The sequence below is a fragment of the Poecile atricapillus genome, chromosome W (assembly GCF_030490865.1).
Source record: "Poecile atricapillus isolate bPoeAtr1 chromosome W, bPoeAtr1.hap1, whole genome shotgun sequence".
Taxonomy (NCBI): domain Eukaryota; kingdom Metazoa; phylum Chordata; class Aves; order Passeriformes; family Paridae; genus Poecile; species Poecile atricapillus.
Genome location: NC_081288.1, coordinates 107,155,216 through 107,176,757, shown reverse-complemented (window position 1 = coordinate 107,176,757; position 21,542 = coordinate 107,155,216). Strand labels below are relative to the sequence as shown.

Sequence of the window (21,542 nt, the reverse complement as noted above, 5' to 3'; positions counted from 1 at the left end):
CATAAATCCATAAAAAATTCCAAAAAGTTTTCGGAATAAATTCGTTTATTTCTCTTTACAGAATTTTCCAAGTTTTTTTTTTTATTATTATTATTTATTTATTTTATTTTTCTTTTCCAGGTATAAAAAAAATCTCCTATTTTTTATTCATTTTTATTTATTTATTTACAGAATCCGGGGAAAAATTTTTATTTCTTTTTTTTTTCCCCACGGGAATTTTCCTGATCTAAAGTTTTTTTTAAATCCTTTAAAAATAAAAATCCAGAGAATTCCCAAAGTTTTGGAATTCCAAATCCGAGATTTTTTTAAAAAATCTGTGGAAAATTAAAAAAAAAAAAAAAAAAGGGAAAAAAATCAAAATAAATTCAATTTTTTAATATAAATTTTTCTTATTTTTCGGGAATATTTAATTTGATTTTCCCGGTTTTTTTTTTCCTTGTAGGAATATTTACATCCCAAAAAAAAAATTAAGGATTTAAAACCAAAAAATAAACCAAAAAAAAAAATTTTTGGAATTCCCAAAAAAAAAAAAACCTTCGGAAAAATGTGCGCGAATCCGAAGGGGGAAAAATGAAAAAAGTGCCTCGAAAGTTTGGAATTTTGGAATTTTCTCCTTTGGGGATCCAAGTACCTGCAAAAAAAAAAAGGGAATTTTTTTAGGGATTTTTAAATAGATTTGGAGGGAAAAATTCCAGAAAAAAAATCAAATTTTTTCCTGTTTTTTTTCTGTTTTTCCTGGGTTTTTTTTCCCAATTTTTCCCCAATTTCTCCTTTTTTTTCCATTTTTCCCAAAATTTTTCCCCATTTTTTTTCCATTTCCCCCCAAAATTCCCATTTTTTTCCATTTTTATCCCAATTTTTCCCATTTTTCCCTTTTTTATCCCAATTTTTCCCCAAAATTCCCATTTTTTCCCCCAAAATTCCCAATTTCCCAATTTTTTCCCATTTTTTCCCCAATTTTTCCCCATTTATTTCCCATTTTCCCCCAAAATTCCCATTTTTTCCCATTTTTATCCCAATTTTTCCTACTTTTATCCCATTTTTTCCAATTTTTCCCCAATTTTATTCCAATTTTCCCAATTTTTTCCCTTTTTCCCCAAAAAATTCCTATTTTTTTCCCTAAATTCCCATTTTTTTCCATTTTTATCCCAATTTTTCCCATTTTTAATCCATTTTTCCCCAATTTTTCCCCATTTTTTTCCCATTTCCCCCCAAAATTCCCATTTTTCCCATTTTTTCCCCATTTTCCCCCAATTTTTCTCCTTTTTCCCCCCAAAACTTCCCATTTTTTTGCATTTTTATCCCAATTTTTCCCACTTTTATCCCATTTTTTCCATTTTTTTTCCCCATTTTTCCCTATTTTTATTCCATTTTCCCCATTTTCCCACCAAAATTCCCATTTTCCCCCAATTTTCCCCCAATTTTTCCCAATTTTCCCCCAAATTCCCCAATTTCCTCCAATTTTTCCCCATTTTTCCTCAATTTTCCCCAATTTTTCTCATTTCTTTCCCATTTTTCCCCATTTTTCCTGATTTACCCCCATTTTTCCCATTTTCCTCCATTTTTATACCAATTTTTTCCCTATTTTTCCATAGTTTTATCCTAATTTTCCCGATTTTCAACCAATTTCTCCCCCAAAATTCCCATTTTTTCCCCATTTTCCCCCCAAAATTCCCATTTCTTCCCCAATTTTCTCCATTTTCCCCCCAAAACTCCCATTTTTCCCATTTTTATCCCATTTTTTCCCATTTTTATCCCAAAATTCCCATTTTTCCCCATTTTTCCTCATTTTTATCCCAATTTTTTCCAATTTTTCCCATTTTTTCCATTTTAATCCAATTTTTCCCCCCAAAATTCCCATTTCCCCCCAATTTTTCTCATTTTTATCCCAATTTTTCCCCAATTTTCCCCAATTTTACCCATTTTTAATCCAATTTTTATCCCATTTTTCCCCCCCAAAATTCCCATTTTTTTCCCCAAAATTCCCATTTTTTCCTATTTTCCCCCCAAAATTCCCATTTTTATCCAAATTTTTCCCATTTTTTCCCCCATTTTTCCCATTTTATCCCAATTTTCCCCATTTTTATCGCATTTTCCCCAAAAAATCCCATTTTTTCCCAATTTTTCCCATTTTTATCCCAATTTTCCCATTTTTATCCCAATTTTTCCCCAAAATTCCCATTTTTTTGCCCCAAAATTCCCACTTTTTCCCATTTTTCCCCAAAATTCCCATTTTTCCCATTTTTCCCCCATTTTTATCCCATTTTTTCCCCAAATTCCCATTTTTATCCCTATTTTTCCCCATTTTTCCCATTTTTCCCCATTTTTATCCCATTTTTCCCCCCAAAATTCCCATTTTTCCCCAAAATTCCCATTTTTTCCCATTTTTCCCCCCAAAATTCCCGTTTCCCACCTCTCTCAGGATTCCCGGCCGTTTTCCAGCTCCGATTCCGAGTTTTTCCTGGAATCCTGAGTGCGGGAAACGACGTCGGCCATCAGCGCCTCCTCCAGCTTCTTCCTCACCTGCTGCACCCTCTCCTCCTGTTTCCTGCCAAAAAATTCCAGGAAAAACTTGGAATTCCCAAAAAAAATTCCCAAATTTTTATTCCCCCCAAAATTCCCATTTTTTTCCCAAAAAAAATCCAATTTTTAATGGAAAAATTCCCATTTTTTACACAAAAATTCTGATTTTTTTCTCCCTAAAATTCCCATTTTTTTCCTTAAAATTCCCATTTTTTCTTCCTAAATTTCCCAATTTTTATGCAAAAATTCCCATTTTTTCCTCAAAAATTTCCATTTTTTTTCCTTAAAAATCCTCATTTTTTTGACCCAAAAATCCCCATTTTTTCTCTCCAAAATTCCCCTTTTTTTCTCCTAAAATTCCCATTTTTTAATGCAAAAATTCCCATTTTTTCCATAAAATTCCCATTTTTTTCTCCCTAAAATTCCCATTTTTCCCTAAAAAATTCTCATTTTTTACATAAAAATTCAGATTTTTTCTTCCTAAAATTCCCATTTTTTTCCCACCAAAAATTCCCATTTTTTGCTCAAAATTCCCATTTTTTTCCTTAAAAATTCCCAACTTTTTCCACCAAAATTCCCATTTTTTCCTCCCTAAAATTCTCTTTTTTTTCCACAAAAATTCCCAATTTTTTAGACAAAAATTCGCCTTTTTACCCCCAAAATTCTCATTTTTTCCTTCCTAAAATTCCCATTTTTCCCTCAAAAATTCCCATTTTTTGTGCAAAAATCCTCATTTTTTTCTCTCAAAAATTCCCATTTTTTCCTTAAAATTCCCATTTTTTTTCCTTAAAATTCCCACTTTTTTCTCCCTAAAATTCCCATTTTCCCCTCAAAAATTCCCACTTTTTTCTCCCTAAAATTCCCCCTGCTGCACCCTCTCCTCCTGTTTCCTGCCCAAAAATTCCACCAAAAACTTGGAATTCCCAAAAAAATTACCAATTTTTCATTCCCCAAAAAATTCCCATTTTTTCCCCCAAAAATTCACTTTTTTTGCTCAAAAATTCCCATTTTTTCCCCCAAAAATTCACTTTTTTTGCTCAAAAATTCCCATTTTTTACACAAAAATTCTGATTTTTTTCTCCTTAAAATTCCATTTTTTTCCTTAAAAATTCCCATTTTTTTCTCCCTAAAATTCCCACTTTTCCCGAAAAAATTCCCATTTTTTACATAAAAATTAAGATTTTTTCTCCTTAAAATTCCCATTTTTCCCCCAAAATTCCTTTTTTTTTTACACAAAAAAATCCTTATTTTTTCTCTCCAAAATTCCCATTTTTTTCCCCAAAATTCCCACTTTTTGTCCCAAAAATGCCCAATTTTTCCTCCAAAATTCCCAATTTTTTTCTCCTTAAAATTCCCATTTTTTCCCACCAAAAATTCCCATTTTTTGCTCAAAATTCCCATTTTTTTACACAAAAATTCCCGGGTTTTTTGCTCAAAAATTCCCATTTTTTACACAAAAATTCTGATTTTTTTTTGCCTAAAAATTCCCATTTTTTCCTTAAAATTCCCGGTTTTTTATCCTAAAAACTCCAATTTTTCCCTCAAAAATTCCCATTTTTTTGTCCTAAAATTCCCAATTTTTTAATGCAAAAATTCCCATTTTTTCCATAAAATTCCCTTTTTTTCTCTCTTAAATTCCCTATTTTTTCCCCCAAAATTCCCATTTTTTGTGCAAAAATCCTCTATTTTATCTCCTTAAAATTCCCATTTTTTCCCTCCAAAATTTCCATTTTTTCCTCCCCAAAATTCCCTATTTTTATGCAAAAATTCCCATTTTTTTTCTCTCTAAAATTCCCATTTTTTTGCTGTCAAAATTCCCATTTTTTTCCTTAAAATTCCCTTAAAATTGGGATTTTTGAGGAAAAAATGAGAATTTTTGTACCAAAAAAATGGGAATTTTTTGGTTAAAAAAATGGGAATTTTTTGAGGAAAAAATGGGAATTTGTGGGAAAAAAAGGGGAATTTTTGCACCAAAAAATGGGAATTTTTGAGGAAAAAAAAGGGAATTTTTGAGGAAAAAATTGGAATTTTTGTGTAAAAAATCAGAATTTTTGAGAAAAAAATTGGGAATTTTTGAGGAAAAAAATGGGAATTTTTGAGGAAAAAGTGGGAATTTTTGGGAAAAAAATTGGGAATTTTTGCACCAAAAGATGGGAATTTTTTTGCTAGAAAAATCAGGAATTTTTATGGAAAAAACGGGAATTTTTGAGGAAAAAAAAGGGAATTTTTGTAGAAAAAAATGGGAATTTTTGTGTAAAAAAAGCAGAATTTTGGAAAAAAAATTGGGAATTTCTGAGGAAAAAAATGGGAATTTTTATGGAAAAAATAGGAATTTTTAGAGGAAAATATGGGAATTTTTTGAGGAAATATGGGAATTTTTACACAGAAAAATTGGGATTTTTTATGGAAAAAATGGGAATTTTTGAGGAAAAGAAATGGGAATTTTTGTGTGGAAAACATGGGAATTTTTGTGGAAAAAACGAGGATTTTTGTGCAAAAAAATTGGGATTTTTATATAAAAAATGGGAATTTTTGTGGAAAAAAATTGGGAATTTTTGTGGAAAAAAATGGGAATTTTTGAGAGAAAAAATAAGAATTTTTGAGAAAAAAAATGGGAATTTTTATGGAAAAAATGAGAATTTTTATGTAAAAAATGGGAATTTTTGTGTCTAAAAAATGGGAATTTTTGAGGAAAAAAATGTGAATTTTTGGGGAAAAAATGGGATTTTTTTATGGAAAAAATAAGAATTTTTGAGGAAAAAATGTGAATTTTTGGGGGGAAAAAATGGGAATTTTTGAGGAAAAAATGGAATTTTTTTTGCTAGAAAATTCAGGAAATTTTATGGAAAAAATCGGAATTTTTGAGGAAAAAATGGGAATTTTTGCACCAAAAAAATGGGAATTTTTTTGGAAAAAATGGGAATTTTTGCACCAAAAAATGGGAATTTTTTTGCTAGAAAAATCAGGAATTTTTATGGAAAAAATGGGAATTTTTGAGGAAAAAATGGGAATTTTTGCACCAAAAAAATGGGAATTTTTGAGGAAAAAATGGGAATTTTTACACAGAAAAATTGGGATTTTTTTATCTAAAAAATGTGAATTTTTGTGGAAAAAAATGGAAATTTTTGTGTGAAAAAATGGGAATTTTTGCACCAAAAAAAAAGAATTTTTAAGGAAAAAAATGGGATTTTTTGCAACACAAAATGGGAATTTTTGAGGAAAAAATGGGAATTTTTGCACCAAAAAAATGGGAATTTTTGAGGAAAAAATGGGAATTTTTACACAGAAAAATTGGGATTTTTTTATCTAAAAAATGTGAATTTTTGTGGAAAAAAATGGAAATTTTTGTGTGAAAAAATGGGAATTTTTGCACCAAAAAAAAAAGAATTTTTAAGGAAAAAAATGGGATTTTTTGCACCACAAAATGGGAATTTTTGCACCAAAAAATGGGAGTTTTTCCACAAAACCTCCATAAATTTTCCTGCTGATTCAGAATTCCCCATTTTCTCTCCCATCCCAGCATTCCCAAGTTTTTTTGCCGGGAATTGCTCACCGGATGTCGTCGTCGGTGACCACGAAGGCGCGGCAGAGCGGCTGTGCCGTGTTCAACCAAATCCCGGGATTCTTCTCCACCGCCAGGGAATTCTGCCCCGTGATGGGAGCGGAGCCGCTGTGGAGAGCGCTGGCAACGGCCGAAAGCAACGATTCCCGGCTCGCCCCGGGACCCACACCTGCAAAATTCCAAAGGTTTTCCATGAAATTCCAACGGGAAAAAATTCCCAGATTTTTCTGTAAAAATTTGGCTTTTTTTGGGCGAAATTCTGACTTTTTTGGCTGAAATTCGGATTTTTTTTGATTTTATTCTGAATTTTTTCAGTTCAAAATCCAACGTTTTTTGGAGCAAAAATACAAGATTTTAATGGAAAAAATCTGGGAATTTTTAGACCAAAATCTGACTTTTTTCAGTGAAATTCTGACTTTTTTTGGTTAAAATCTGGACTTTTTTCAATTTTATTCCTTATTTTTTTAGCTAAAATTGGAAGATTTTTTCTCATAAAATTCAAGAATTTATTGGAAAAAAATCCTGGAATTTTTCAGTCAAAATCTGGGATTTTTTGGCGAAATTCTGACATTTTTTGGCTAAAATTTGGATTTTTTCCTAATTTTTTCGTTATTTTTTTGGCTGAAATTTCAACATTTTTCTCATAAACTTCCAAGAATTAATTGGAAAAAATGCTGGAATTTTTCTGCCAAAATTTGGAACTTTTTTAGCAAAATTCTGGCGGTTTTTGGTTAAAATTTGGATTTTTTTCGATTTAACTTGGAATTTTTAATTGAAATTCCCAAATTTTTGCTCAAAAATTCCAAAACTTTTCCCCTAAAATTCCAGGGTTTTTCCCCTAAAATTCCAAAATTTTTACCCTAAAATTCCAGGACTTTTCCTCTAAAATTCCAGGATGTTCCCCTAAAAAATCAGTCAAAAGCAACGATTCCCAGCTCACCCCGGGACCCACACCTGCAAAATTCCAAAGGTTTTCCATGAAATTCCATCCGGAAAAAATTCCAGAATTTTTCTGTAAAAATTTAGGATTTTTTTGGCGAAATTCCGGCGTTTTTTGGCTGAAATTTGGATTTTTTTTTTATTTTTATTCCATATTTTTTAGTTAAAATTCCAAGGTTTTTCTCATAAAATTCCAAGATTTTAATGGAAAAAATCCTGGAATTTTTCTGCCAAAATTTGGCTTTTTTTTGGGTGAAATTCCGACATTTTTTGGTTAAAATTTGGATTTTTTTTGGATTTTATTCCATATTTTTTAGTTAAAATTCCAAGATTTTTCTCCTAAAATTCCAAGATTTTTCTCATAAAATTCCAATAATTTACTGGAAAAAATCCTGGAATTTTTCAGCCAAAATTTGGGATTTTTTTTTGCGAAATTCTGACATTTTTTGTCTGAAATTTGGATTTTTTAAAATTTTATTCCTTATTTTTTTACCTAAAATTCAAGATTTTTTTCTCATAAAATTCCAAGATTTTATTGGAAAAAATCCTGGAATTTTTCCATCAAAATTTGGCTTTTTTTTTGCAAAATTCTGACAGATTTTGGCTAAAACTCAGATTTTTTTTCAATTTAATTCAGAATTTTTAAACTGAAATTCCGACATTTTTTCTAGAAAAATCGCAGAATTTTTTCTTTAAAATTGCAGAATTTTCCCCTAAAATTCCAGGATTTTTCTCCTAAAATTTCAGGATTTTTCTCATAAAATTCCAGGATTTTTCTCATAAAATTCCAGGATTTTTCTCATAAAATTCCAGGATTTTTCTCATAAAATTCCATTTTATTCCCATTTTTTCCCCCAATTTATTCCCATTTTTTCCCCAATTTTTTCCTCATTTTATTCCCATTTTATTCCCATTTTTCCCCAACTTTATTCCCCCATTTTTTCCCCATTTTATTCCCATTTTTTCCCCAATTTTTCCCCATTTTTCCTCCATTTTATTCCCAATTTTATTCCCATTTTCCCCCATTTTATTCCCATTTTTCCCCCATTTTATTCCCATTTTTTCCCCATTTTATTCCAAATTTTTTCCCATTTTTTCCCCTTTTATTCCCATTTTCCCCCAATTTTTCCTCCATTTTCCCCCCATTTTATTCCCATTTTATTCCCATTTTTTCCCCATTTTATTCCCATTTTTCCCCATTCTATTCCAAATTTTCCCTCAATTTTTCCCCTTTTTATTCCCGTTTTTTCCCCAGTTTTTCCCCATTTTTCCTCCATTTTATTCCCAATTTTATTCCCATTTTTCCCCATTTTATTCCCATTTTTTCCCCAATTTTTCCCCATTTTATTCCCCATTTTATTCCCATTTTTCCCCATTTTTCCCACTTTTCCCCACCTTGCAATCCCTTGGGAAGCTCCATGGATTTGATGATTTGCTCGCTCACATCGGAAGCACTCAACCCTTGCAGCCTCTTCTCCCAAAAAAGCTGGAAAAGACCAAAAAAAACCGGGAATTTTCATCACTTCCCACATTTCCAAAAAATTCCCAAATTTCTCTTTCATTCCCTCAAAATCCTGAAATTTTGGGGGATTTTTCCCAGTTTTTCATCTTTTTTTTCGCATTTTTTTTCCATTTTTCCTAATTTTTTCACCATTTTTTCCCAATTTTTTTCCCAATTTTTTCCATTTTTTTCCCCAATTTTTCCCAATTTTTTCCCCAATTTTTCCCAATTTTTCCAAATTTTTTTCCCAATTTTTCCAAATTTTTTCCCAATTTTTTTCACCATTTTCCCTCCATTTTTTCCCCATTTTTTTCCCAATTCTTTTCCCAATTTTTTCCCAACTTTTCCCAAATTTTTCCCAAGTTTTTCCCATTTTTTTCACCATTTTCCCTCCATTTTTTCCCAATTTTTTTTCAATGTTTCCCCATTTTTTTCTAAATTTTCCTCCATTTCTTCCCATTTTTTTCCCAATTTTTACCCAACTTTTCCCCAATTTTTCCCATTTTTTCCCATTTTTTTCCCAATTTTTTCCCAACTTTTCCCAAATTTTTCCAAATTTTTTCCCATTTTTTTCACCATTTTCCCTCCATTTTTTCCCAATTTTTTTTCAATTTTTCCCCATTTTTTCCCATTTTTTCCCAATTTTTACCCAACTTATCCCAAATTTTTCCCAATTTCTTCATCATTTTCCCTTCATTTTTTCCCCAATTTTTTCCTCAATTTTTTCCCAATTTTTTCCCAACTTTCCCCCAATTTTTCCCAAATTTTCCCAATTTTTTCACCATTTTTTCCCAATTTTTTTCCCAATTTTTTTTCCCAATTTTTCCAAATTTTTTCCCAATTTTTTACCATTTCCCTCCATTTTTTTCCCAATTTTTCCCCAATTTTTTCCAAATCTTTTCCCAACTTTTCCCCATTTTTTCCCAATTTTTTTTCAATTTTTCCCCAATTTTCCTCCATTTTTTCCCATTTTTTCCCAATTTTTACCCAACTTATCCCAAATTTTTCCCAATTTCGTCATCATTTTCCCTTCATTTTTTCCCAATTTTTTCCCCAATTTTTTTCCCAATTTTTTCCCAACTTTTCCCCAATTTTTCCCAAATTTTCCCAATTTTTTCACCATTTTCCCTCCATTTTCCCCAATTTTATCCTCAATTTTTTCCCAAATTTTTCCCATTTTTTCCCAAATTTTCCCATATTTTTTCTCCGTTTTTCCCCAATTTTTTCCCAACTTCTCACCAATTTTTCCCATTTTTTCCTCAAATTTTTTCCAAATTTTTCACCTTTTTCCCTCCATTTTTTTCCCAAATTTTTCCCCAATGTTTTCCTCAATTTTTTCCCAATATTTTCCCAACTTTTCCCCAATTTTTCCCCATTTTTTCCCAAATTTTTTCCAAATTTTTTCTCCATTTTTCCCCAATTTTTTTCAACTTTTCCCCGTTTCCCAATTTTTCCAAATTTTTTTCTCAATTTTTTTACCATTTTCCCTCCATTTTTTCCAAAATTTTTTCCCAATTTTTCCCAAATCTTTTCCCAACTTTTCCCCAATTTTTCCCGATTTTTTCTCAAATTTTTTCCAATTTTTTCACCATTTTCCCCATTTTTTTTCCCAATTTTTTTCCCAATCTTTTCCCAACTTTTCCCCAACTTTTCCCCATTTTTTCCTAATTTTTTCACCATTTTTCCTCCATTTTATCCCAAATTTTTTCCAAATTTTTCCCATTTTTTCCCCATTTTTTTCCCAATTTTTCCAAATTTTTTTCCAAATTTTTTCTCAATTTCTTCCCATTTTTTCCCAACTTTTCCGCAATTTTCCCCTTTTTTTCCCAAATTTTTCCATATTTTTTCTCCATTTTTCCCCAATTTTCTCCCAATTTTTTCCCAACTTCTTCCCATTTTTTTCCCAAATTTTTCCCAATTTTTTACCATTTTCCCTCCATTTTTTTCCCAATTTTTTCCCAATTTTTCCCAAATCTTTTCACAACTTTTCCCCAATTTTTCCCGATTTTTTCTCAAATTTTTTCCAATTTTTTCACCATTTTCCCAATTTTTTTTCCCAATTTTTTTCCCAATCTTTTCCCAACTTTTCCCCAACTTTTCCCCATTTTATCCCAAATTTTTTCCTAATTTTTCCCATTTTTTCCCCATTTTTTTCCCAATTTTTCCAAATTTTTTTCCAAATTTTTTCTCCATTTCTTCCCATTTTTTTCCCAACTTTTCCCAAATTTTCCCCATTTTTTCCCAACTTTTCCCCAATTTTCCCTTTTTTCCCAAATTTTTCCATATTTTTTCTCCATTTTTCCCCAATTTTTTCCCAACTTTTCCCCAATTTTTCCCAAATTTTCCCAATTTTTTCACCATTTTCCCTCCATTTTCCCCAATTTTTTCCTCAATTTTTTCCCAAATTTTTCCCATTTTTTCCCAAATTTTTTCTCCATTTTTCCCCAATTTTTTTTCAACTTTTCCCAAATTTTTCCCATTTTTTCCCAAATTTTTTCCCAATTTTTTCACCACTTTTACTACATTTTATCCCAAATTTTCTCCAAATTTTTCCCATTTTTTCCCCATTTTTCTCCCAATTTTTCCAAATTTTTTTCCAAATTTTTTCTCCATTTCTTCCCATTTTTTTCCCAACTTTTCCCAACTTTTCCCCATTTTTTCCCAACTTTTCCCCAATTTTCCCCTTTTTTTCCCAAATTTTTCCATATTTTTTCTCCATTTTTCCCCAATTTTTTCCCTATTTTTTCCCAAATTTTTCCCTTTTTTTTTCCATATTTTTCCCAATTTTTTCACCATTTTCCCTCCATTTTTTCCCAATTTTTTTCCAAATTTTTCCCAATCTTTTCCCAACTTTTCCTCAATTTTCCCCATTTTTTCCCAAATTTTCCCTCAATTTTTTCCAGTTTTTCCCAAATTTTTCCCAAATTTTTCCCCATTTTCCCTCCATTTTTTCCCCAATTTCCCCCATTTTTTCCCAATTTTTCCCCAATTTTTTCCAAATTTTTTCTCAATTTTCCCGCAATTTTCATTCAGTTTTTCCCAATTTTTCCCCAATTTTTCCCCAATTTTTCCCCAATTTTTCCTCAATTTTTTTCCCTAATATTTTCCTATTTTATTCCCATTTTTTCCCCCATTTTATTCCAAATTTTTCTCCATTTTTTTCCCATTTTCCCCCCCCATTTTTTCTCTATTTTATCCCCATTTTTTCCCCAATTTTTCCCCATTTTTCCCCCATTTTATTCCCATTTTTTCCCCTTTTTTTCCCATTTTCCCCTTATTTTATTCCCATTTTATTCCCATTTTTCCCCTAATTTTCTCCCAATTTTTCCCCCAATTTTTTCCCAATTTTCCCCCATTTTTTCCCAATTTTTTTCCTTTCTTCTTCCCAATTTTTCCCCAATTTTCCTTCAATTTTTTCTCATTTTTCCCCCAATTTTCCCCCAATTTTTTCCCCATTTTTCCCCGAATTTTCCCCCAATTTTTTCCCCATTTTTTCCCTAATATTTTCCCATTTTCCCCCAATTTTCTCCCAATTTTCCCCCAGTTTTTCCCAAATTTTTTCCCGTTTTTCCCCAATATTTTCCCGGGAATTCCCACCTGTCGTGGCTGTTCCGTCAGGCGCTGGGGGTCGCTCCTCACTTTATTCCCGGGGTGATTCGTCACCTTCGTCACCGGCTGTTTGAAGATGGACGCCGTCTGCCGGATCGGCAGCGCCGTGTTCAGATCCGGCTTTCCCTGGGAAAAAAACCCGGGAAAAAAACGGGAATGAGGCCGGGATTTGGCGGGAAAATGGGGGGATTTGGTGGGAAAAATGTGCAGAGGATTTGGCGGGAAAATGGGGGATTTGGCGGGAAAATGGAGGGATTTGGTGGGAAAAATGTGGAAGATTTGGCGGGAAAAGTGTGGAGGATTTGGCGGGAAAAGCGGGAATGAGGAAGGAATCCAAAAAAAAATTGCAAAAAAATAAGGAAAAATCAGGAAAAAAATAGGAAAAAAATTGGAAAAAATGGGGAAAATTTGGGAAAAAAATGGGAAAAAATCCGCAGAAAAATTAGAAAAAATTAGGAAAAAATCAGGGAAAAAAAAGGGGAAAAATAAGGAAAAAATGAGAAAAATATGGTGGAATTTGGGAAGGATTTGGGAAGAAATTGGGAAAAATATGGGAAAAATTATGGGGAAAATGAGGCAAAATAATCACGAAAAAAATGGAAAAAAAAGGAAAAAAATGGAAAAAAATGGAAAAAAATGGAAAAAAATGGAAAAAAGTGGAAAAAATGGGAAAAAATGGGAAAAAAATGAGAAAAATAAGAGGAAATTCGGGAAAAAATTTGGGATAAAATAGGGAAAAATTGGGGAAAAATCTGTAAAAAATCTGCAAAAAATCAGGAAAAATCATTAAAAAAAGAGGAAAAAATGGGAAATATGGGGAAATTTAGGAAAAAAATTGAGATAAAAATGGGAAAAAATTGGGGAAAAATCTGCAGTAAAAGCTGTAAAAAAAATGGGGAAAAATCCTGAAAAAAATGAGAAAAAATGGGAAAAAGTTGTGAAAATTTGGGAAAAAAATGGGAAAAAATGGGAAAAAATGGGGAAAAAATGAGAAAAAATAGGAAAAAATGGAAAAAAAATGGGGATAAAATTGGGAAAAATCAGGAAAAAAATGAGAAAAAAATGGGAAAAATCAGGAAAAAATGGGAAAAAATGGGGAAAAAATAAGAAAAATGGGGAAAAAATGGGAAAAAATGGGGAAAAATGCGGAAAAAATGGGGAAAAAATTGGGAAAAATCGGGGAAAAAATGAGAAAAAAATGGGGAAAAATCAGGAAAAAAATGAGGAAAAAATGGGAAAAATGGGAAAAATTTAGGAAAAAATGAGAAAAAATGGGAAAAAAAGGGAAAAAATTGGGATAAATTGGGAAAAAAATGAGAAAAAAATGGGAAAAAATGCGGAAAAAATGGGAAAAATTGGGGAAAAAATGGGAAAAAATGGGGAAAAAATGGGGAAAAAAAAGGGGAAAAAATTGGGAAAAATCAGGAAAAAATGAGAAAAAAATGGGAAAAAATGGGGAAAAAATTAGGAAAAAATGGGGAAAAAATGGGGAAAAAATGGGAAAAAAATAGGAAAACTTTGGGAATTGTTTTGGCTGACCTTGTTGGGGTTGAGGGCGTCGTTCCTCAGGCGTTGTTTGTTCTTCTGCAGCTTGCTGGGCATCATCTTCCCCGTACGGAAATCAAAGGAGCTCAAATCCACGGAATTGCCGAGGTACCGCGCCAGCTGCGGTTTGCTCCGGAACTTCTTCCCACTGGGGCTGGAAAACAGGGAAAAAACCTGGAATTGCTGCTTTGGACAGGGGGGGTGGCGCTGGAAAATGGGAATTTTGGGAGATTTTTTGGAATTTTTTTGGAATTTTTTAGGGGTTTTTTGGTGGGTTTTTTGGGGAATTTTTGTGGAATTTTTGGGGAATTTTTGTGGATTTTTTGGAGATTTTTTGGGGATTTAGTGGGGATTTTTTGGGGAATTTTTGGGGATTTTTTGTGGAAATTTTGGGGATTTTTGAGGGATTTTTTTTTTGGAATTTTTTTAGAATTTTTTTTGCATTTTTTAGGGTTTTTTTTGGATTTTTTGGAGATTTTTTTGGATTTTGCGGGGAATTTTTAGGGAATTTTTTTTGGATTTTTGGGGGATTTTTTGAGGATTTTTTCGGGATTTTTGGTGAATTTTTGGGGATTTTTTGGGAATTTTGGGGGATTTTTGGGGGATTTTTGAGGGTTTTTTTGTGAAATTTTTGGGGATTTTTTGAGGATTTTTTTGGAGATTTTTGGGAATTTTTAGGGAATTTTTTTGGATTTTTGAGGGGTTTTTTGTGAAATTTTTGGGGATTTTTTGAGGAACTTTTTTGGATTTTGGGGGGAATTTTTAGGGAATGTTTTTGGATTCTTGTGGGATTTTTTGGGGATTTTTTTGTGAATTTTTTGGGATTTTTTGGGAATTTTTTGGGATTTTTTTGAGATTTTTGGGGGGTTTTTTTTGGGATTTTTAAGGAATTTTTGTGGAATTTTTGTGGAATTTTTAAGGGATTTTTTGGGATTTTTTTAAGATTTTTTGGGGAATTTTGGGGATTTTTTGTGGAATTTTTATGGATTTTTTGGAGATTTTTTGGGGATTTTTTGAGGATTTTTTAGGGAATTTTTGGGGTTTCTTGTGGAATTTTTTTTTATTTTTGAGGGTTTTTTTGTGAAATTTTTGGGGATTTTTTGGGGGATTTTTGAGGTTTTTTTTGTGAAATTTTTGGGGATTTTTTGAGGATTTTTTTGGAGATTTTTGGAAATTTTTGGGAATTTTTTGGGATTTCTTTGAGATTTTTTGGGGGGTCTTTTGGGATTTTTTAGGAATTTTTTTGGAGATTTTTTTTGATTTTTTGGGAATTTTTGGGGGATTTTTCAGGATTTTTTGTGGAATTTTTTGGGATTTTTTTGGATTTTTTTGAGATTTTTGAGGGATTTTTTTTGAGGTTTTTTGGGAATTTTTTTGCATTTTTTGGGGGATTTTTGTGGATTTTTGTGGAACTTTTGGGGGAATCTTGCAGATTTTTGAGGGATTTTTTTCTGGAATTTTTGGGGAATTTTTTGGGATGTTTTGGGGATTTTTTTAGGTTTTTTTGTGGAATTTTTGCAGATTTTTTTAAGGATTTTTTGGTGGAATTTTTGGGGATTTTTTTGAGATTTTTGAGGGATTTTTTTGAGATTTTTGGGGATTTTTGAAAAATTTTGGGGGATTTTTTAAATGATTTTTTGGGGATTTTTAGGGATTTTTGAAGGTTTTTTTGGGGGTTTTTTAAAATTTTTTAGGGATTTTTCGGGAATTTTTTTCGGAGATTTTTTAGGATTTTGGGGGAAATTTTGGGCGAATTTTTGTGGAGTTTTTGGGAATTTTGGGGATTTCTTCTGGAATTTTTTGGGATTTTTTGGATATTTTTTTTTTTTTTTTGGGGATTTTTTTGAGATTTTTTTGTGGATTTTTTTTTTATTTTTTGAGGATTTTTGGGGGAATTTTTTGGAATTTTTTGTGGAATTTTTGTGGGATTTTTTCAGATTTTTGGGATTTTTGGGGGATTTTTAAGGGATTTTTAGGGAATTTTTTTGAAATGTTTTGCAACATTTTTTGAAGATTTTTTGGGGATTTTTGGGAGATTTTTTGGGGAATTTTTTGTGGATTTTTTGGGGAATTTTTTTGGATTTTTTGGGAATTTTTTAAGGTTTCTTTTTGAATTTTTGGAGATTTTTTGGGGGATTTTTTGGGGATTGTTTGAGGGTTTTTTGTGGAATTTTCGTGGATTTTTGGAGATTTTTTGGGATTTTTGAGGGAATTTTTTGAGTTTTTTGGGGGAATTTTTAGGAATTTTTTGAGGAATTTTTTGAGGAATTTTTTGGGATTTTTTTGGGATTTTTAGGGAATTTCTGGGGATTTTTTTGAGATTTTTGGCATCATTTTTTGAAGATTTTTTTTGGGGATTTTTTGTGGATTTTTGGGGAATTTTTTGTGGATTTTTTGGGGAATTTTTGGGGATTTTTATGGGGAATTTTTGGGGTTTCTTGTGGAATTTTTGGGGATTTTTTGGGATTTTTTAATGGTTTTTTTTGGAATTTTTGGAGATTTTTTGGGGGATTTTTTGGGGATTGTTTGAGGGTTTTTTGTGGAGTTTTCGAGGGATTTTTGGAGATTTTTTGGGATTTTTGAGGGAATTTTTGGGGATTTTTTAGGGAATTTTTGAGGTTTTTTTGTGAAATTTTTGGGGATTTTTTGAGAATTTTTAAGGGATTTTTTTGAGTTTTTTGGGGGAATTTTTAGGAATTTTTTGTGGAATTTTTGGAGATTTTTTGGGATTTTTTTGGGATTTTTAAGGAATTTCTGGGGATTTTTTTGAGATTTTTGGCATCATTTTTGGAAGATTTTTTGCGGATTTTTTGTGGATTTTTTGGGGAATTTTGGGGGATTTTTTGGGTAATTTTTGGAGCTTCTTGTGGAATTTTGGGGGATTTTTTGGGATTTTTTGGGAATTTTTTAAGGTTTTTTTGGGAATTTTTGGAGATTTTTTTGGTGATTTTTTGGGGATTTTTTGAGGGTTTTTTGTGGAATTTTCGTGGATTTTTTGGAGAATTTTTGAGATTTCTTGCGGAACTTGTGGGGCTTTTTTTGGGAATTTTTTGGGAATTTTTTGGGATTTTTTGAGGTTTTTTTGTGGAATTTTTTAGGGTTTTTTGGGGATTTTTGTGAGAATTTTTGCGGAACGTTTGGAATATTTTTTGGGGATTTTTTGGGATTTTTTTGTGGAATTTTTAATTGTTTTTTTGGGGGTTTTTTGGGGATTTTTTTGAAATTTTTTGATGGTTTTTTTGTGGAATTTTTGACGATTTTTTGAGATTTTTTGGGGAATTTTTGTGGATTTTTTGTGGATTTTTTGTGGATTTTTTTTGGTTTTTTTGGGGATTTTTTGGGGATTTTTTGAGGTTTTTTTGGGTTTTTTTGGGATTTTTGAGGGAATTTTTGTGGAATTTTTTGTGGAATTTTTGGGAATTTTTGTGGAATTTTTGGGGATTTTCGGGAATTTTTGTGGAATTTTTGATGATTTTTGGGAGATTTTCTGTAAAATTTTAAAAATTTTTTTAGAGTTTTCTTTGGAATTTTTTAGGGGTTTTTGCGGGGAATTTTGGGGGGTTTTTTGTGGAATTTTTGGGGATTTTGGGGGGGATTTTTGGGGATTTTTTAAAATTTTTTTGGAATTTTTTCGGGTTTTTTTGGGTTTTTGAAGGGGGATTTTTGGGTGGAATTTTTGGGAATTTTTTGGAATTTTTTGTGGAATTTTTGGGGATTTTTTGAGGAACTTTTGGGGATTTTTTTCCTGAATTTTTTGGGATTATTTTGGGATTTTTTTGTGGAACTTTTGGGGATTTTTTGAGAATTTTTGAGGAACTTTTTGGAGTTTTTCGGGAATTTTTGGGGATTTTTTGATGATTTTTTTGCCATTTTTTTTCTTTGAAATTTTTGTGGAATTTTGGGGAATTTTTTGGTGGAATTTTTGGGGATTTTTGAAAATTTTTAGGGATTTTGGGAGGATTTTTTTATGAGGAATTTTTATGGATTTTTGAGGGGTTTTTCAGGAATTTTTTGGGGCATTTCCATAAAATTTTGGGGAATTTTAAAGGAATTTTTAGGGATTTTGGTGGATTTTTTTAAATGAATTTTTGTTATTGTTTTTTTCTAGGTTTTTTCTGGATTTTTTGGGAATTTTGGGGGGATTTTAGGGATTTTTTTGGAACTTTTCCCAGTTTTCATGGAATATTTGAAAATTTTCAGGGAATTTTAGAACTTTTAAGAAATTTTGGGGATTCTTATGGAATTTTTAGTTTTTTATGGATTTTTTTCCTATTTTTCGGGTTTTTTATGGAATTTTGGATGGAAAAAATTGGGATTGGGGAAGAAAAATCGGAATTTGGGATTTTTAGGGAATTTTTGAAGGTCTTAATGGATTTTTTGGGGCTTTTTAGGGAAATTTTGAGGGATTTAATGGAATTTTGGAGGGAAAAAATTAGAATTGGAAGAGGAAAATTGGGATTTGGGGTTTTTTATGGAATTTTTGGGAGAATTTTGGGCTTTTTTTAGGGAATTTTTTGGGGGTTTTAGGAAATTTTGGAGGAGGAAAATTGGGATTGGGGATTTTTATTGAATTTTTTGCGGTTTTTAGGGAAGTTTTGGGGATTTTTATGGAATTTTGGGGGTTTTCATGGATTTTTTTTTTATTTTTGTGGCGTTTTTAGGGATTTTCGGAAGGAAAAATTGGGATTGGAGGAGAAAAAATCAGAATTCCGACTTTTTTTGGGAATTTGGGGGAGTTTAAAACCTTCTTTTAATCCCATTTTTGAGGATAATGAGGAAAAACCGGGAAAACTCGTCCAGCCAGAAATTTTGGGATTGACTTGACCCCAAAAATATTCATTAAATATGCAAATGAGCTCATTTACATAATGACCTTCATTTTTCCCACTCCTTCTGAACCCGAGCCTTTCCCAAATGGTTTTTCCCATCTTAAATTCCCAAGAAAAGTTGGAATTTCAGGTTTGGAGTTTGGATTTGTCCCAATCCAAATTTTTCCCCTCCAATCCCAATTTTTCCCCTCCAAAATTCCCTAAAAAACCCCAAAAATCCCCTAAAAAAGCCCAAAATTCTCCCAAAAATTCCATAAAAATCCCTAAATTCCATTTTTCCTCTTCCAATCCTAATTTTTCCCCTCCAAAATTCCATTAAATCCCTCAAAATTTCCCTAACAAGCAAAAAAAATTCCATTAAAATCTTCAAAAATTCCCTAAAAATCCCAAATTCCAATTTTTTCCCTCCAATCCAAATTTTTCCCTCAAAAATTCCCAAAAACCAAAAGAATTCCCTCAAAAATTCCCAAAAAAATCCCTAAAAAATTCCCTAAAACCCAAAAAAATCCATAAAAAAACCCAATCCAAATTTTTCCTCTCCAATCTCAATTTTTCCCTCAAAAATTCCCTAAAAAAACCAAAAAATTCCTTAAAAAACTCCCAAAAAAAACTTAAAAAACCCTAAAAATTCCATAAAAATCCCAAAAAATTCCTGGATCTGGAATTGGGATCACTCGGGATAAAATCCTGGGATAACTCGGGATAAAATCCGGGATAACTCAGGATAAACCCCAGGATAATTTGGGATAAACACCGGTATAATTCGGGATAACTCCTGGATAAAATCCAGAGATAACACGGGATAAACACAGGGATAACTCGGGATAAAAAAAAACCGGGATAATTTGGAATAAACACCGGGATGAAACCCGGTAAAATTCGGGATAAAATCCCGGTTTCCCCTCACAGAAGTAACCGGAATAATCCCGGGACAGGAGCCCCGGTCCCCCCTCAGAGAGAACCGGAACAGTCCCGGGACAAAACTCCGAGCTCCTCCCGTGAAAAGAACTCGGAATCCCCCTCAGAGAAGGAACCGGAATCTCCCCGAGCTCCTCCGGGGACAGGAGCCCCGGTCCCCCCTCAGAGAAGAAACCGGAATCTCCCCCGTGACAGGAGCCCCGGTTCCCCTCAGAGAGACCCGGAACAGTCCCGGGACAAAACCCCGAGCTCCTCCGGGGACAGAAGCCCCGGTTCTCCCTCAGAGAAAACCGAAACAACCCCGTGCCAGAAGCCCGAGCTCCCCCCGTGACAGGAGCCCGGTTCCCCCTCAGAGAGAACCAGAACAGTCCCGGGACAAAACTCCGAGTTCGCCCCGTGAAAAGAACTCGGAACCCCCTCAGAGAAGGAGCCGGAACCTCCCCGAGCTCCTCCGGGGACAGGAGCCCCGGTTCCCCCTCAGAGAGAACCGGAACCATCCCGGGACAAAACCCCGAGCTCCTCCGGGGACAGGAGCCCCGGTTCCCCCTCAGAGAAGGAACCGGAACCTCCCCGAGCTCCTCCGGGAACAGGAGCCCCGGTTCCCCCTCAGAGAGACCCGGAACAGTCCCGGGACAAAACCCCGAGCTCCTCCGGGGACAAAAACCCCGGTTTTCCCCTCAGAGAAGGAACCGGAACCTCCCCGAGCTCCCCCCGTGACAGAAGCCCCGGTTCTCCCGCAGAGAGACCCGGAACCGGCCCGTGACAGGAGCCCGGTTCCTCCTCAGAGAGACCCGGAACAGTCCCGGGACAAAACTCCGAGCTCCTCCGGGGAAAGAAGCCCCGGTTCCCCCTCAGAGAGAACCGGAACAGTCCCGGGACAAAACTCCGAGCTCCCCCCGTGAAAAGAACTCGGAATCCCCCTCAGAGAAGGAACCGGATCCTCCCCGAGCTCCTCCGGGGACAAAATCCCGGTTTTCCCCTCAGAGAAGGAACCGGAATCTTCCCGACCTCCCCCCGTGACAGAAGCCCCGGCTCTCCCTCAGAGAGACCCGGAACCGCCCCGTGACAGGAGCCCGGCTCCCCCTCAGAGAGACCCGGAACAGTCCCGGGACAAAACCCCGAGCTTCTCCGGGGACAAAAACCCGGTTTTCCCCTCAGAGAAGGAACCGGAACCTCCCCGAGCTCCTCCGGGGACAGGAGCCCCGGTCTCCCCTCAGAGGGAACCGGAACCGCCCCCATGACAGGAGCCCGGTTCCTCCTCAGAGAACCGGAACAGTCCCGGGACAAAACTCCGAGCTCCCCCCGTGAAAAGAACTCGGAATCCCCCTCAGAGAAGGAACCGGAACCTCCCCGAGCTCCCCCCGTGACAGAAGCCCCGGTTCTCCCGCAGAGAGACCCGGAACCGGCCCGTGACAGGAGCCCGGTTCCTCCTCAGAGAGACCCGGAACAGTCCCGGGACAAAACCCCGAGCTCCTCCGGGGACAGGAGCCCCGGTCCCCCCTCAGAGGGAACCGGAACCACCCCCGTGACAGGAGCCCCGGTTCTCCCTCAGAGAGACCCGGAACAGTCCCGGGACAAAACCCCGAGCTCCCCCCGTGACAGGAGCCCGGTTCCCCCCCCTCAGAGAGAACCGGAACAACCCCGTGACAGGAGCCGGCCGTGCCAGAGCCATGGCGGAAGCGAGCGGGCTGTGACAGCCGCGCCGGCGGCGTGTACGGAGCAACCCCAGCGTCCCTTCCCAACCTCGGCTCCGAGAGCTCCGGAGACTCGGTAACCCCACCGCGATCCTTCGAGCCCTTACCTGAAGTAATAAACATCGCTTTTACCGGCGCTCAGGCCAGATTTACGGATCACCTCTTCCTTTTTCCAACCCGGAGGCAAAGCGGGACAATCCATCCTGCCGGGTTTCTCCATACGCCGGGCCGGCGAGACGGGGCCGTTGAAGGCCCGGAGCTGCCGGCCCGGCTGGTGGCGGCCGATGCCGCTCGGTGTTGCCGGCCCGGCTCGGCCCGGGGCCGGGACCCCGCGGCGATGGCGGAGCGGGCGCGCGGCGCCAGGAGCGCGGGCTGCGCGCGCAACCCGGCCCGGCCCGAACGCGGCCTCCGAGCGGGGCAGA

At 34.9% G+C, this 21,542-nt stretch overlaps 1 protein-coding gene across 1 annotated transcript; it reads right to left on the bottom strand.

Moving 5' to 3' along the window:
* Positions 1 to 506: 506 nt before the first annotated feature.
* LOC131592357 (methyl-CpG-binding domain protein 2-like) lies at positions 507 to 21,494 on the bottom strand. The gene is made up of 7 exons (XM_058863815.1): positions 21,228 to 21,494; positions 13,674 to 13,833; positions 12,123 to 12,260; positions 8,420 to 8,510; positions 6,077 to 6,254; positions 2,414 to 2,548; positions 507 to 631 (listed from the first exon to the last, which is right to left on the bottom strand). The coding sequence occupies exons 1-6, from the start codon at positions 21,338 to 21,340 to the stop codon at positions 2,419 to 2,421; spliced, it is 810 nt and encodes a 269-aa protein (XP_058719798.1). The 5' UTR covers positions 21,341 to 21,494; the 3' UTR covers positions 507 to 631; positions 2,414 to 2,418.
* Between the last annotated feature and the right edge of the window lie 48 nt (positions 21,495 to 21,542).

What these genes read in the sequence shown, in the direction of transcription:
- LOC131592357 (XM_058863815.1), bottom strand. Translation starts at nt 21,340, where the DNA reads ATGGAGAAACCCGGCAGGATGGATTGTCCCGCTTTGCCTCCGGGTTGG. An exon ending in AGCGATGTTTATTACTTCAG is followed by an intron (nt 13,834 to 21,227) that starts GTAAGGGCTCGA and finishes CCTGTTTTCCAG; the next exon opens with CCCCAGTGGGAAGAAGTTCC. An exon ending in TGACGGAACAGCCACGACAG is followed by an intron (nt 8,511 to 12,122) that starts GTGGGAATTCCC and finishes GGTCTTTTCCAG; the next exon opens with CTTTTTTGGGAGAAGAGGCT.